The following is a 16,927-nucleotide window of genomic DNA, read 5'->3' as shown; positions in this document are numbered from 1 at the left end:
TTATAATGGTAAAAAAATAAATATAACAATAAATAAAAACTGTAAATAACAACCTTTGACTTGATTTTGCTCTCTATATTGCGAAAGTAATAGTTTTTTTTTTATTTCTGATTTCAAAATCGGATCCTTATTACAGTGTGTTTAATGGCCTTTTATAGCCATCCTCAAAATTTATGAAGAAACGAATCTGCCTATATTGATTTGATTTGCAAATCTTTCGATTTTGTTTTCCATATACTGTTTGTTTCCTTTTTTGTGTGCAGATGAAGGTCGGGGACGCTGGTGGCTTAGAGGGCATGGTTGCGGCGCTGCTGATCCTTAGAAAACCCTAGGGTTTCTTCATTTATTTTGGGTCACGTTTGTAACTGGGCCACCGTTTGAAATCGGGCCATGTATTTTGAGTTTAGGCCGTATTGGCCCACTGTAATTTGGACCCTATTTTTCTATTTGTTTATTTTTTATTTGTTTACTAAGAGCCTTTTAGACCCGTGCCAAAATCGGGTATTACATTTATTTTTTAAAGTTTTTCTAAAAAATTAATTTTAAATTTCATCTTTTTACTTTATAAAAATTTAATTGGTCATAATTTACTCCTTATATTTCATGAAAACTTAAAAAATTAATTTAATTGAGTAACAGAATGAAATATTCCTATTAAATTACTAATCTAAAAAGCAGAAAATCATTAATTTATATAAAAAATTGAAGAAAATTAATAATTTAAATGTAATAAAATAAAAAAATAAACTGAGTTTATAATTTTGGTAAAATAGGATGATTAAATATGAGTACATTAAAATAGATTAATAATTTAATAAGATGATTTGATTTAGATTACAAACTGATTTAACATTGGACCCGATTAATTTATTGCGAAATAGAGAGGAAGGAAGGGGGTCCCACCCACAAAATATGGATAAGGCTAAAGCGGAGAACATGGTACACGTGGGATGTGGCAGGTCTGTGATAGACATCCTTCTCCGACCATAGATAGTACTGGGACACTTCTTCAACGTGTACTCATCCCCCTTTTTCTCTTACATCTTTCCACGTGGCTTGGCTTTTCACCAAGACTCAACTCTTATTAATATAATTATAAAAAATTTAAAATTTATGATTAAGCAATACAAAATCTGATAATATTAATAAAATTTTGTTAATAATAATAATGAAAAAAGAGAAAATAGGAGGAGTAATATGGTTGGGGATGAAGAGTACCACTTACATCATATATTTTATTTACATCAAATTTCCCATAACCTTCATATCTACTCTTGTTTCCTCTCTCTCTTTCACTTGCCTTTGCTTCTTTTGTTTGTGTTTTAAGGAAGACAAATCTTCCTCTTTTGTTTTTCCACTGATTTTCGTGATGAAGTGCGCCACTATGACTTCCGGATTTGAACCCTCGCCGTCCAAAGACATGCCAGCGGCGGAGGAGGAAGAAGACGATTGGAGGAGTTCGTCCTCCCCCATGACCTCCTCTTCGATCGGGAGGAACAGTGATGCTGACGTGTCTGGAAGATCATCGGACGGCGACGATGAAAATGAGGTTCAAAGCTCTTATAATGGTGGTTTAAACATGATGGATTCCCTCCAACAGGTTTTGCCTATGAGGTTCGTTCATCATCATCTCCTCTCTCACTAAATGGCTCAGATCGGTGTCAAAACTAGGGATAGTTTGCTATAATTTCGATTTGAGTCCCTCTAATCCTCCTATTATTAATACTGTGAGATCTACCGCTTTAAGCGGACTCTGATAACTAAACAAATTAGGTTTTAGTAAAGTAAAATTAAATTACAAATTCCCTTCTTTTTAATAAACTAAAATTCATTTTTGAACAGGAGAGGCATCTCGAGTTTCTACAAGGGCAAATCAAGGTCTTTCACAAGCTTAGCCGATGCTTCTACAGCTTCAACGATTAAAGACATAGCAAAGCCTGAAAACGCTTACACCAGGAGGAGAAGAAATCTATTGGCAATCAACCACATATGGGACAAAAACAGGAACAATAAAAGACCCATTAGGCCCATCAGCTCAAGCAAAAGCACATTGGCTCTAGCTGTTGCAATGAGTAGCTCTGAAAGTATGTCTAGTATCAGTGAAGACTCTACTTCAACTTCAAGCCCTCGGCTTCCTCCATTATACCCACAAACCAGATCATCTTGCAATAATGATAATACCACCCCATCATCGCCGCCGTGCCGGAATCTCTCTAATTGGCGGTCTTTCTCGCTGGCTGATGTGAGGGAATATGGTACTGTTATAGGAAGCACTAATCCACACTGCGCTTCATTTCATAATGAAAACCAACTCTTGAGAAAGGGACTTTGACAATAATCTGTTGTTTAAGTGTACACGTAGCTTGATGTATATGCTTTCAGGGGGATTTAGGTTTCCTTTCGTCAAATGTGGTGGTTTTCTTTACCCGATGTAAAAAGGAAAATGTTGGCGCAAGCCTTTGTCTAATGTTATTTAATGGCAGGTACAATATGTTGATACATACAAATAAATGAAGAAAAACTAGATGGTTTCATCTATCTTGGACCATCTCATTTATGATCCTGAAACACAAGACAGCTTGAATGAAAATGGAATAAGGATTGCTCTAAAAAAATCTTACTCATTCACGATGAGCAGATAGGGGCAGTAAAGGCTAACAGGATTAGACATTTTTTGGTAATCTTATCATCAACAATTCAAGGAAGCTAAACCTTTAGCTTGAACTTGGGGACAGTTGGGTTGGGTTGGGCCTATATTAAACTTCACAAGCCTGTTTGTATTTTGTAAAAACATAGGTCCTCTAAGCTCAGCTCAAAATTGTCATTTTTTACAGTCCCTGCATTTCTAAATGCTCCAAGAGTGGATTTGAGTGAACCACAAAGAAAGTGAAATCAAGAGCATATTCATTGCAAAAGCCAAAATGCAGAAGCACATCCCAAGAGTATTTTAAGAATCAAATATGAAGTAGGTTGCCTAAACCCTATCATGATTTCAAGGATATTTTCTTTAAGCTTCGAGTAGTTGCCAAAGTTCCATAAGAGAGTGGGTTGACTACCTGCCTGCTCAACAGTTGTAATCTACAGCCACACACAGCCATCTCCCAAAAAAAACAAGATACTGCATAACTAGTTTTGGTGGCTCAGTTTTCCAGTCCCAACTTGGATAGTATAGAGTAGGGGTGTTCAGTCGGCTAACCGACCGATTAACCGATCCGAAATAACATTAACCGAATTAATTGATCTTTCAAAATTTTTAACCGTTAACCGAACCGAAATTTTTTTTAAAAAAATTAACTAAACCAATTTTTTTCGGTTAATTCGGTCGGTTAACCGAATTAACCGAAAATTATATGTTTTTTTATTTTTGGTTAAAAATTAACCGAATTAACTGAATTAACCGAATTACCCGAATTAACCGAATTACCCGAATTACTTCTCAAAAGTTGTTTTATCTTGACCCTTTCATCTAAATACAATTGATAAACATCCCTAGTCATAGTAGCTCGTGAAGGAATATAAAACATAGGACATGTCACAAACATAAATTTCTTAAAACCTTCACTTTCAACAAACTTGAAAGGTAATTCATCAGTCACAATCATTTGTGCTAATCATTTCCTACATGCTTCTTGATCAAATCTCCAAGTTGAAAGATTCCCTCCCCCCCCCCTTCAACTCCCTTTCTAGGTAAAACTAGTTGTCATTGACTAGTGTCAACAACATTACTAGGATTTTTCTTACATGAACCAATATGATATTTCAATGACCCTGTACCATTTTTTTCTTATCATAACAAAATTCCTTTTGACAATAATTACATTTAGCCTTACTTGCACCCTCACTATTAATAATCTTAGTGAAATGAGACCAAACTTTTGACCTTTAAGGAGTGGCTTTTCTTTTCCCGATAGTCCCCTTTGTTTGGCTTGAAGCTCCAACTCTCGAATTTTCAGAATCTATCGAAGTAGGAGGTATAACACTACCCTCAATAGATGTTGGTTCGGTTGACATTCTGCAAGAAAAAAAGTATATAATAAATTAAAATACATTTATAATATTAAACATATTTTGATGTTGAGTTTTAGAAAAACATAGTTGAGTTGGATTATGTTAAAAATGTGAGAGATTAATATAATCTTTTGAACCGCCACAATTTGCACACTTTAAAACACAGTTAAACAAAATATTTACACATTTTACACAACATAACATGAGCAATATATGACATTAATTAAAGCAAGAAATATACTTAAATTTTGGAATGAAATGAAATATCATTTTCAAGTAGCATCCTTAACAATTTTTCAATAACATAATAATGCTTACTTTGAGACACTGAAGCAACAATTTAATTTAATTTAGGACAGCGTAATAATACTCAATTTGAAAAATTAAATAGCAGCTTAATTTAATTTAAGACCGCATGAAAATGCTCAATTTGATACACTAAAACACCAACTTTAATTCAATTTATGACAACATGAAAATGCTCAATTTGAAACACTAAAACAGCAGCTTGATTCAATTTAAGACAGTATGCAAATGCTCAATTTGAAACACTCAAACAACAGCTTTAATTCAATTTATGACAGCATGCAAACAGAAACAATACATAGCATTAAAATCAATAAACAGCAACTCAAGGCTTTTTTAACAATGGAGTATGTATGCTAATTTTCCAGCATTTGGTCAACATATAAACTTTATAAACAGTAGCCAAATTGTAAAAAAAAATGTCAACCAAACTTCCCTTCATTTAAAAGAGCAGTTTATGGCTTTTAAATCAAGGAATTTATATGCTGAATTTTCAATATTTGGACAATGGCTCCCAGCCATAACTATGAGAATCATTTATTTTTTCAATCAAAATATTCAATAAAAATCATTTATTTTTATTTTTTTGGTTTATTAATTATGTTTTTTTGGACAGTTTGCAAATCTCAACCATGCATGAAAAGAACACTACTATTACATGAAACAATCAAAGGATTATTATATGAAGATGAAACAGGTTCGGGTTCGGGTGCGGAGATGAAAATGAAGCAGTTTGTAAATACAAATACTAGTTGATATCTATTGGGATTATGAATATCGAGCTAGTTTCATTCTTAAATCAGAATTTGCAGAAATGGAGGCTTTAGTTGGTGAAAGTACTCTTGAGCTAGTAAAAGCCTACCTCAACTCGCCGGTGATGGATGGTGACCTGGTAGACGCCGGAGTGCAGGATGGAAGGTGGCTGGCCTGGCAAAGATTTTGGGAGTTTTCAATTAGGGATTTGAAGTTGAAGGTTAGGTTTTTTTTTTTTCGTCTGTTCACTGTTGAGTTTAGACTTTTAGACTTTAGTTTTAGTTTTAGTTTTAGAATTTTATTTTTATTTATTAAATTATTTGTAATTTTTATGATTGGGTTGGGTTGGGTAATTGGGTTGGGTTGGATACTTGGGTTTGGATTGGGTTTAGGTGAATAGTGGGTCTATTTATATATTATAATTTTATTTATTAATTTTTTCCGTTAAATCAAAAAAAATCGGTTAATCGTTCGATTTCGAACAGAATCAACCGTTAACCGAAAAATAAAAAATAATTAACCGACCCCCGACCGAAAAAATTCGGTTAACCGACCGATTAACCGAATTCGGTTGGTTAACCGAATTTTTTTAGTTTTACCCAAATTTTGCACACCCCTAGTATAGAGTGGTTGTGGCCCTCATTCATCATTTCTCTTAAGTGATAAAACAGGGATTCAATAAATACCAATTCCATCAGTAGCATTATGGATCAAGCATCAGGACCAAGATGATACACCAGCTGCAAGAAAAAAAAAAGTGCTTAGCTCCCCAAATGGAGCTCCCTTGTACTGCTCCATCATATGTGTGGACAGGTTAACTGCAGCCAAAAAAGCTCCTGGAATGTCTATATAAGAGAAACAACTGTTTAAAGTCTAGTTATTGATAAATGAAAAGGTATCAAGTACAAAGCCAATTTGAACAATGATTAAACAGAACTTGAATGTGTCAGGCGTGCCTCGCATTTATCAGACATTTTACAGGCACTTAAGACAACAATCAACGAATAGCCAAAGAAGGACCAAAACAGGCCCGGCATTGTGTCGAGCAGGTAGGGCTTGTCGAGACAATGCAATATAAACCCCAGGCAAATATGGCATTGACGTCATGACGAGGAGAGTCAACATGTCATGATGTCATGATGTGTTCTCTTATTTGACAGTCACGTTTTAGACTTCAAGCAAGGCTGCTTTTTTTAGTTGGACTCTGATTACTTTAGGGATATTTTAGTCTGATTAGACCTCTAATCTTAGTCTATTTAAAGGGGTCTTGTATTCGTGTTTCAAGAAGGCAATTAAAGAAGTAATACTACAGAGTTTTTCTTTTCGAGGCAACAAGATGTAGTTGTAAATGAGTTTTAGTTAGAATTTTCATGATAGCTATGGAGAGAATTTTTCACCCCTTTTGAGAGAATTATATGAAAGTTATAGTTTTGTTTTCAGGGTTTGATAATGTACATTTAGGTTTTTTTTTATATTGTACTCTCATTTGTTTATTCATTTAGTGAAAAGTCAATGCCATCTTTGCCCATAATTTTTATCTTTTTCGGATGAATTTTTCATGTAAAATGTTTGTATGTTTAATCTTTTCTATTTATACAGATCAATCTCTAAAATACAAAAATTGAAAAATTACCACAACTCCGAAACACAATAATTTATAATTCCCTCTTCAATATAAACTTAGGGACTGTGAGGGGCGAATGACGTTTCCAACATATTGTTGTAGTTGGAAGTTAACATATGCTATTTTCATGGAAATCTACTGTGACATGGATGAATTGAATGTAATCCCTGCATCCCAATCTTGGAGTCCTCAAAGCATGTGTACGTGCCAACGTGTCAAAAGCATATCTACAATAGTACTTGGAGGTGTAACACGTCTTAATTAATTTATTTTAATATTCCTGTTACAATTTCCATCGTTAAAAAGTTTGCCTACCAAAATGTAAAAGAATAAATCAACTTATCCTCATACTTATTCTTTTTCACATTAAGTAATTTTATTATTTATATTTTTAAATGTCTTTAAATTATTAATTATATAATATTAGGTATCTTGAATTTTACACACGATTTCATCAATATATTATTTTCCTTTTACATTCTTTATGTTAACCCATCAAGATTTCAATTAAAAGTATAGAGACTTATTGTTTAGTCTTGAATATTTATCACTTAAATCTATTTCAAATTCTTTATATGCATTTAGTTTTTAGGAACCTTATTGCTGTTTTACAATTTAAATTTTTAGGTCTAATGTGAAGTTTAAGCCTAATTGATCTAAAAACTTTATTGATTGTTTATATAAATTGAAACTTGATAACATTTTTTGCTGAATCCTTGTTGACCAATGTTTATATAAACTGGAAATTATGCTTGTTTATGGCACAACCATTAGGGTCATGTATCCAAATAAAATTAGTAAAGAACTAGATTCTAATAAAATTTGAATTTTATTGATCTTTGTGTATGTATGAATTGTATTAAAGGAAAATAAGCCAAATATATTAAGAAAAACATTATAAGAAATACCCAATTTCTTAAAATAATACACTTGTATATATGGGCCTTTTAATATTTCATCTTTTAATGGAGAAAACATTTTATCATATTTACTGATAGCATTTCATGGTATTGCTATATTTGTTTGCTTAATAAAAAATCTCAATTAGTAAATACTTTTAAAGTGTATATTAACGAGGTTGAAAGAAGATTAGATAAAGAAACAAAAATAGTAATATTAGATAGAGGTGGTGATTATTACGAAAAACATATTAAATTAGTACGATGTCCGAGTCTATTTCTAAAATTCTTCAAAAGTCATGGCATATGTGCACAATATATTATACCAAGCACACCTCAACAAAATGGTGCAGTAGAAAAGCGTAATTGGACTTTAATGGATATAGTTAGGAGCTTGACAAATAATTTCTCATTACTTATGTCATTTAGGATAAATGCACTCAAAATCTTTGTATACCTATTAAATCGGATTCCTAATAAGGTAGTTCTTCTAACTCATTTTAAGTTGTGCACCGGAAAGAAACCTAGCTTAAAGCAACTACATATTTGGGGTTACCAAAAGACCGCAAGAATATATAATCCACATGTAAGAAAAATAGATTTTATATACCAAATTGTTAGAGAGAAAAAAGATAATACTAGTCCTATGAGACATTTATAAGGATTTATACAAGTAAATAAATCAATGTAATTGATCTAATTAATCCCTAAAAATATGTTATTCCTAATAATCACTAATCTAATTTATTCTATTTGTAACACTTCCCTCAAGTTAGAGTATAGATATTGATCTTATCCAACTTGTTATATAGATAATCAATTCAATTCTCATTAAATGTTTTTGTGTACAAATGATAAGCTATAAAAGCAACACATTTTAATCACATTTTTAATGTGTTTTTGGATGATTAATGATGTAAATTAGTGAATTTGATGCTCCTAATCCTTTAAATTAATGTTTCTATACTTAGGAGAGCATTTGGGATCAAAAAGACCTAAAAACAAGCCAAAACCAGATGAATAGAGTTGTTTCCAGAATCCACACAGCCTAGGCATTTCCACTTGGGCTTGCCACAAGCTCGTGTGAGCCACACGAGCTGGCCAGAAGCCCATGTGCCAGCTCGTGTCGATATCGCACCTTGCTTCCTAGATACGCGGAAAAACCCAATTTTTAGGCTTTCTGAGCATTCTAAAGTCTATAAATACCAATTAGAAGAAGACCTCAGGGGCACTAAAAGAAGATCGAAGAAAACACTCGAAGAACACCATTGGAATCAACTCGGAAGCGGATCTCCCTCAAGATCGAAGATCTCCATTTAATTTCTTTCGAAGTTTTATTGAGTTTCTTTATGTCTTGTGGTTATCCTAACTTTGAGATGTTTCTATTCAAGATTATGAGCTAAATTCCCTAGATACCTAAGGAAGATGAAACCTATGTCGAATCTTATTATTTGATTCCTAATTTACATGATAAATACTTGATTCTTGTTCTCAATTATGTATGCTTATTTCTTATTTTAATATTTCTGGAATGTTAATTCATGTTTAATGTGCTTATTTCAGTGGAGCAAAAGTCCCTGTTTAAGAGTAGATTTAGCATAATAGAGTGGAGTTGTATGCAACCCTAAAAATAGGACGACATCTATCGGATTAGAGTCAAATCTAATAGAGGAATCCATAGAACGAGTTAATGCGACAATAGGGGTTTTAATTAGAAAGAAATTTCAATTAATCAACGTAGATTCAGTTGTTCTTACTCTCGAAAGAGATATTAACATAATTTAGGGATTTCTACAGATCAAGACACAAGTGAATAAATCGTTTAATTCAAATTCATAATAATAGGTGAATTCTAGGTGGATTCTTTCCTAGGTATTGTCTATCTCATTGGTTATCTTCGATTATTTTCCTATTTCATTCTCTGTTGCATTCTTAGTTAGATTAGATTAGTAAATTTAGATTTAAAAAATTTACTTCAATTTGTCGACTAAATAATAGAAAAACGGTAATTACTAGTATTTTAGCCCTCGTGGATACGATATTCCCTACTCACCATAAATATAATATTGTTCGATAGGTGCGCTTGCCTTAGTCGTGTTTATAGTTAGTTTAGTGACCATCAAGTTTTTAGCGCCATTGCTGGGGACTAAAATATTAGGAACACTTGATTTTTATTAATTTAACCATTTATTTTATTTTATTTTATTTTATTTTTAGTTTAATTTTTACATTCTAATTTTTCTTTAATTTGTTTTTAGAAGATTCTTTTAGTGTATGACAAGAAGAAATCCGTCAGGGCCATTGTTATTTGATAGCGAAATTGAAAGCACGGCTTGTAGAAACTGTAGGGAAGCAAGGCAAAGTCAGCAAAATATAGGAGACGAGCTGAAACACCCCTAACCCGTATCCATAGCTAGAACAAGGTTACGAAGCATTATCAAAATTTACAGAACAAATACAGTTAATTCATATAATTTACTATTCATATCTGAAACAAAACATATTCAATCATATTGTCCCTTAAATGGACCCTCGAGGCCCAAATTATGCATTAGAAATAAGTCAGGACTAAACCGAGTATTTAGGGAATTTTTCGCGAAATTTCAAAATCTCCTTATGGTGCAGGGGACACATGCCTGTGTGGCCAGGCCGTGTGGCTCACACGGCCAAGTGACACACCTGTGTCTCAGGTAGTGTAGGCATTCAATGTGAGGCACACGGCCATGTTCCAGCCTGTGTCCAATTTAAGTTGCATACTGACTTAGTCAAACGGCCGACCCACCGCCCGTGTGGTAGGCTGTGTGAACATACTGGCTTGCATAATTAAGGTGCATGGTTCACACGGCCAAGTCACACGCCCGTGTGTCAGGCTGTGTGATACACATGGCTGAGACACACGCCCATGTCTCTGTCCGTGTGAAAATACCTGAGCATTCTACTTTGAAATTTTAAGATGCAGGGGACAAACGGCCGAAATACACGCCCATGTACTAGGCCGTGTGTCATACACGACTGAGACACACGCCCGTGTCTCTACCCGTGTGGACAAAATAAGGTCATTTCCAAGCCTTATTTCTCACCTACATCAACATTTTAACCCATTCACCAACCAATTCAAGACATTTAGACCAAGCCAAAACCAAGTCTTAAACTTGACATTTTACATATATAACCAATGTACCCTTAGGCTTCCCAATAGACAATTTATTATTATGTCATTATAAAACTCATACTTTCCTAGATACCAAATGCATATATATAATCATATTCATATTTCAAACATGATAATACCATATATATATATATATCAAAACATGACAATTACAAGTCATTCCAATGGCTATTTACAACCAAAACATGTGTATGCCAACATTTGACCAATTTAACCTATACATGCCATTATATCCTAATTAAAGTTTGCTATTTATACTAAAAAAAGCTACAGGATAGTGTGATCTTGCTCCAACCCGTTCCAACCTTTACGAGCTTCTGAGTACTATAAAACAGAGAAAATATAACAGAGTAAGCATTTAATGCTTAGTAAGTTCGTATAACAGAAAATTTACTTACCATTCATATTCATTTAAAATAAGCATACAAAGTACATCTAAATCAAATTAATCAATAACCTAACACATATACATCCTCAAGCAAGTTAGTCATGTATTTCAAATGCATTTCAAGTAAGTAACAAAGATGAGTTCATCATATAAACATTTCCATGTATTTTCAGGTAGATACAATTATTAATTCATTCAAGCATTATCTTAACTTATATCAGAACTTTGCCCGCTTAACCTTATAAAATAATGATGGACATCGTGTAGTACACATGAAGTGTACGAATCTGTAATTTGCCAATTCATATTCAGAAGTGTTCATAATAACACTTAAAGAGGAAGCACTTTCTCTAGCCATATAACGGGAAGCTCAAGTGAGCCATATAACGGGAAGCTTATTCAGACTTTATAATGGGAAGCTCATAAGAGCCTAACTCAGGAAGCTTATGCGAGCCAATAACAGGTAACTCCGAAGAACCATTAATGGGAAGCTTCGGATAACCATATATCACAAAGTTTAAGCGAGTCATATCGGGAAGCTCTGAAGAGCCATTAATCTAGAAGGTCACAAATAGTCATATATCGGGACACTCATAAGAGCTACAGTGTGCCCACAACACATATAGGACCACAACCGATCATGATGCTCTGAAGAGCTATTAACTGGAAGCTCACAAGAACCATATAACGAGAAGCTCAAGGGGGCTAATAACGGGATGCTCTTTCAAGCTGTGTTGTGTCCGCAACATATGCAGGACTACAACTAATATGGGAAACTTGTATCCATCGATTTTCATTTGTTCAAACAAGAAGTAACATTTATCAGGCATTATTGGATGTTTAATCAATTTCATATTCATGGAAATTATACAATTCACATATATAACATTTAATTCAAACATATAAATGTACACAATTTAGTTACATGAACTTACCTCGACACTTGTTTGTATACGAGAATCTACTAATCCGATACTTTTTGTTTTCCTCGATCCAATTTCGTATTAGATCTATCTGGACCTATACGAGTAAGTTTAATTCAATTTAATACAATTCATATTCAATCCAATCCAATTCATATTTTAGGCAAAAGTATCATTTTGCCCTATACTTTTAATTAATTTCAATTTCGTCACTAGTCTCGGAAAATAAAATTCATTCAATTTAATATTTATTCCAAGCCTAGCTGAATTTTTCATATAACAATATCAGTCCATGTATTTCACAAAAATAAAAAATTTTCCGTAAATTTTACATCTTTTCAATTTAGTCCCTAAATCACAATTTCATGAAAATTTTCTTTACAAAAGTTGTTTATCTGTCAACAACCTTTCATTTTCTACCATAAATTTCAAAATCTCAGCATACTCATCCATGGAAAAATTTTAATACTTTGATAGCTTTCCAAATTAATCCCCAAAATAGCTAAATTAGGTTATTATGATCTTAGAAATATAAACGAGACAAAAATGCTTACCCCATTAAGCTTGCTTAAATTCTTTTCTCATAGCTAGGGTTTCCATTGAAACAATTTGGGGAAGATGATGAAATAAGATGATATTTTATCTTTTAATTAATTATCATCTTTTATTATTTCCACTTTCCAATTTAATCCTTTTCTTTTCTTAAATTTCCATGGATGAATCATCATAATTATCTACTAACTCCATTTAATGGTCTAATTGTCATATAAGGACGTCAAGTTTTGAATTCCATAACTATTTGCTACCTATAGCTACTAGAACTCAACTTTTGCATTTCATGCAATTTGGTCCTTTTATCAATTAAACATGTAATCAATAAAAAAATTTTCTTAACGGAATTTTTATACGTCATTCCTATCATAATGCAGACCATGTAATACTATTAAAATAATTTTTTTCTTTCTAACTCGGATTTGTGGTCCCCAAACCACTGTTCTAATTTCACTTAAAAACGAGTTGTTACATCTCTCCCCCTTAAAAAATTTTCGTCCTCGAAAATCTTACTAGTAAAGAGGTTCGGATATTGTTTTCTTATTATTTCTTTCGGTTTCTAGGTTGCTTCTTCAATCCCATGTCGTTGCCAAAGAACTTTTACTAAAGCTACCTTTTTATTTCTTAACTCTTTCATCTCAGATGCCAGAATTTGGTTGGCTCCTCATTGTAAGTCATATCAGGCTGAATCTCAACTTCTGTCGAAGAAATAACATGAGAAGGATCTAATCGATACCTTCGCAACATAGACACGTGGAAAATGTTATGAATTTTGTCAAGCTCTGGTGGTAATGCTAATCGGTATGTAATAGGCTCAATTCTTTCAATGATCTCATATGGTTCAATGAACCGTGGGCTCAGTTTTCCTTTACGGCCAAATCGGAGAACTTTCTTCCAAGGCAATACTTTCAGGAATACCTTGTCGCCAACTCGAAATTCTTTCTCTTTTCGTTTAAGATCAGCATAAGACTTCTAACGATCAGAGGTTGCTTTCAAGCTATCCCGAATCACTTTCACATTTTCTTCAGTCTCATGGATCAAATCAGCTCTGTGTATCTTTTTCTCACTAAGCTCAGTCCAATACAACGGAGTTCTATATTTGCGACCATACAGAGCCTCATACGGTGCCATTTTAATCCTCGACTGATAACTATTATTATATGCAAATTCAACTAAAGGTAGATACTTTTCCTAGTTACCTTTGAATTCTAGCATGCAGCACTGAAACATATCTTCTAAAATCTGTATCACACGTTCAGATTGACCATTAGTTTGAGGATGGAGTACAGTACTAAAATGTAACTGCGTACCCAGAGCTTCTTGCAACTTGTTTCAGAATCAGGATGTAAATTATGCATCTCTGTCTGAAATAATGGAAACCGGCACTCTATGTAGTCTGATGATCTCAAAAACATATAACTCTACTAATTTATCCAGGGAGAAATCCATACGCACTGGAATAAAATGTGCAAACTTCGTTAAACGATCAACGATTACCCAAATAACGTCTTTCTTTTTCAAAGATAAGGGTAATCCAGATACAAAATCCATAGTAACTCTTTCCCATTTCCATTCCGGTATCATAACTGGCTATAATAATCCTGAAGGCACTTGATGTTCAGCTTTAACTTGCTGACATATCAAACATTTAGATACAAATTCAAAAATATCACGTTTCATTCCTGGCCACCAATACATCTTTTTCAAATCATTGTACATTTTGTCACTCCCCGGATGAACAGACATTATACCATTATGAGCTTTATTCAAAACCTTTTGTACAAGTTATGAATTCTTCGGTACACATACTCTGCCTCTAAATAATAGACAATCATTGGAACCAATTTGAAATTCTAAATCAGAAACCGATTCACATTATACCCGTTTAGCTCGTAATTCATCATCATTTTTCTGAGCTTTACAAACCTGTTGTAGAAATGTCGGTTTAGCTTTTAGTTCAGCTATGATTGAACCATCATCAGACAAAGACAATCGGGTATTCATTGTTTGCGAAGCAAACACTAACTTTCTACTCAGAGCATCTGCAACCACTTTTGCTTTTCCCGAATAATAATCAATTACCAAATCATAATCTTTTAATAGCTCAAGTCATCTACGTTGTCTCAAATTAAAATCTTTCTGTGACATCAGATGCTTTAAACTTTTGTGATCAGTGAAGATATGGCATTTTTCACCAAACAGATAGTGTCGCCAGATTTTCAATGTAAAGACAATAACCACTAATTCTAAGTCATGTATCAGGTAATTCTTTTCATGTGGTTTAAGCTATCTAGAAGTATGGTCTATTACTTTACCTTCTTGCATCAAAACACAGCGTAAACCATTCAACGATGCATCACTCTAAATTACAAATTCCTTATCCGATTCAGGTTGAACTAATACTGGTGCTTCAGTCAACAAGGCTTTCAACCGATCAAAACTTTTCTAGCATTTATCAGACCATTCAAACTTCACATCTTTCTGTAATAGTCGTGTCACCGGAGAAGCTATCATCGAAAACCTTTTTACAAACCTTCGATAATATCCAGCTAGTCCTAGAAAAGTACTGACTTTAGTCACATTTTTCTGTGATTTCTAGTTAACAATAGCTGAAATTTTGTTCGGGTCAACTCTAATGCCTTCTGCAGATACTATATGCCCAAGAAAACCAACTTCCCGAAGCCAAAATTCACATTTACTGAATTTGGCATACAATTGTTTCTCATGCAGAGTTTGTAGTACAATTCTCAAATAGTCAGCATGTTCATTTTCATCTCGGGAGTATACTAGAATATCATCATTAAACACCACAAGAAATCTATCCAAATATGGTCTAAAAATTATATTCATTAAATCCATAAATATCGCAGGTGCATTCGTCAAACCGAACGGCATTACAAGAAACTCATAGTACCCATATCTGGTTCTGAAAGCTATCTTTGGCACATTTGACTCTTTCACCCGTAGCTGATGATAACCAGAACGAAGATCAATTTTTGAAAATACAATGGCACCTTTCAACTGATCAAACAAGTCATCAATACGAGGAAATGGATACTTGTTCTTTATTGTGAATTTGTTAAGCTACCGGTAATCAATGCATAATCTTAACGACCCATCTTTCTTTTTAACAAATAAAACCTGTGCACCCCAAGGTGAAGAACTAAGTCGAGCAAAACCTTTTTCTGCCAAATCTTGTAACTGGGCTTTCAACTGTTTTAACTCTGTAGGGACCATTCTGTATGGTGCTATAGATATTGGTGTTGTCCCCGGAACAAGATCTATAGAAAATTCCACTTCTCTAACCAGTGGTAATCCAAGTAATTCCTCTGGGAACACATCAAGATACTCACAAACAATCGAAATTGACTTAATCTTCGACTCAGATACTTTAGTGTCTAATACATACGCAAGATAAGCATCATACCCTTTTCTAATATATTTCTGGGCTGTCACAACTGATATCACATTAGACAACTCATTCAGTTTATCAGATTCAATATAGAGCAACTCACCATTCTGACATTTTAACACAATATACTTTTGTTTACAATTTACCACTGCATAATGTTAAGTTAGTCAATCCATACCTAGAGTTACATCAAATTCATCAAATGGAAAAAACATCAAATCAGCCAAGAAACAATAACCCCGTACCATTAATGGACAATCTTTACAAACTTTATTCACCATCACATACTGGCCCAGAGGGTTTGAAACTTTAACCACGAATTTAGTGAACTCGACAGATACATTTTTAATAAACACTAAATTTGTGCAAATGTATGAATGTGTTGAACTAGGGTCAATCAAATCAATAATATCAGTATCAAGAAGAGAAAAAGTATCAGTAATAACATCGGGTGCAGAGACATCCTCACGTGCACGAATAGCGTATGTGTTTGCTAGTGCTCGGGCTTCAAATTTAATAGTTGAATCTTTTGTCGCACATCGGCTACCACTGACATTACTGGGGTGATGAGGCGGTCTACCTCTCGATGTGGGTTGTTCGGCCTTGAGGTTTGAACAATATCTTTTTTAGGCCTTTTCGGGCAGTCTCTGAGATAGTGGTTAAGAGAATCACATTTAAAGCAGGCTCCGCTTCTCATGCGGCACTCACCGAAATGTAATTTATTACAATGTTTACATCTAAGTTTGGGACTTCCGACACTTCCAGCACTTGCTACTAATGGGGCCGAAGATCTTAGATTAGAGTGTTAGTACCTCGGTCTCTCCCAGAATACCCCGTAGATGTGACGGAATGATCATGATATTTCTTCAGTTTCTTTGAAGCCGACGGTT

At 33.8% G+C, this 16,927-nt stretch overlaps 1 protein-coding gene across 1 annotated transcript; it reads left to right on the top strand.

The window, feature by feature from the left end:
• The first annotated feature begins 1,167 nt into the window (after nucleotides 1-1,167).
• On the top strand, nucleotides 1,168-2,538 carry LOC105774396 (protein OXIDATIVE STRESS 3 LIKE 1). The gene is made up of 2 exons (XM_012596886.2): nucleotides 1,168-1,614; nucleotides 1,843-2,538. Exons 1-2 carry the CDS (start codon nucleotides 1,169-1,171, stop codon nucleotides 2,330-2,332), a joined length of 936 nt encoding a protein of 311 aa, XP_012452340.1. The 5' UTR covers nucleotide 1,168; the 3' UTR covers nucleotides 2,333-2,538.
• The last annotated feature ends 14,389 nt before the right edge of the window (nucleotides 2,539-16,927 follow it).

Source organism: Gossypium raimondii, chromosome 6 (genome assembly GCF_025698545.1).
Source record: "Gossypium raimondii isolate GPD5lz chromosome 6, ASM2569854v1, whole genome shotgun sequence".
Lineage (NCBI taxonomy): Eukaryota > Viridiplantae > Streptophyta > Magnoliopsida > Malvales > Malvaceae > Gossypium > Gossypium raimondii.
This window is presented reverse-complemented; position numbering and strand designations above follow the sequence as displayed.

Bases quoted from the DNA above. Each gene is read 5' to 3' on its own strand.
- LOC105774396 (XM_012596886.2), top strand. From the start codon at position 1,169: ATGAAAAAAGAGAAAATAGGAGGAGTAATATGGTTGGGGATGAAGAGT. The intron at 1,615-1,842 runs GTTCGTTCATCA...ATTTTTGAACAG, and splicing joins CAACAGGTTTTGCCTATGAG to GAGAGGCATCTCGAGTTTCT.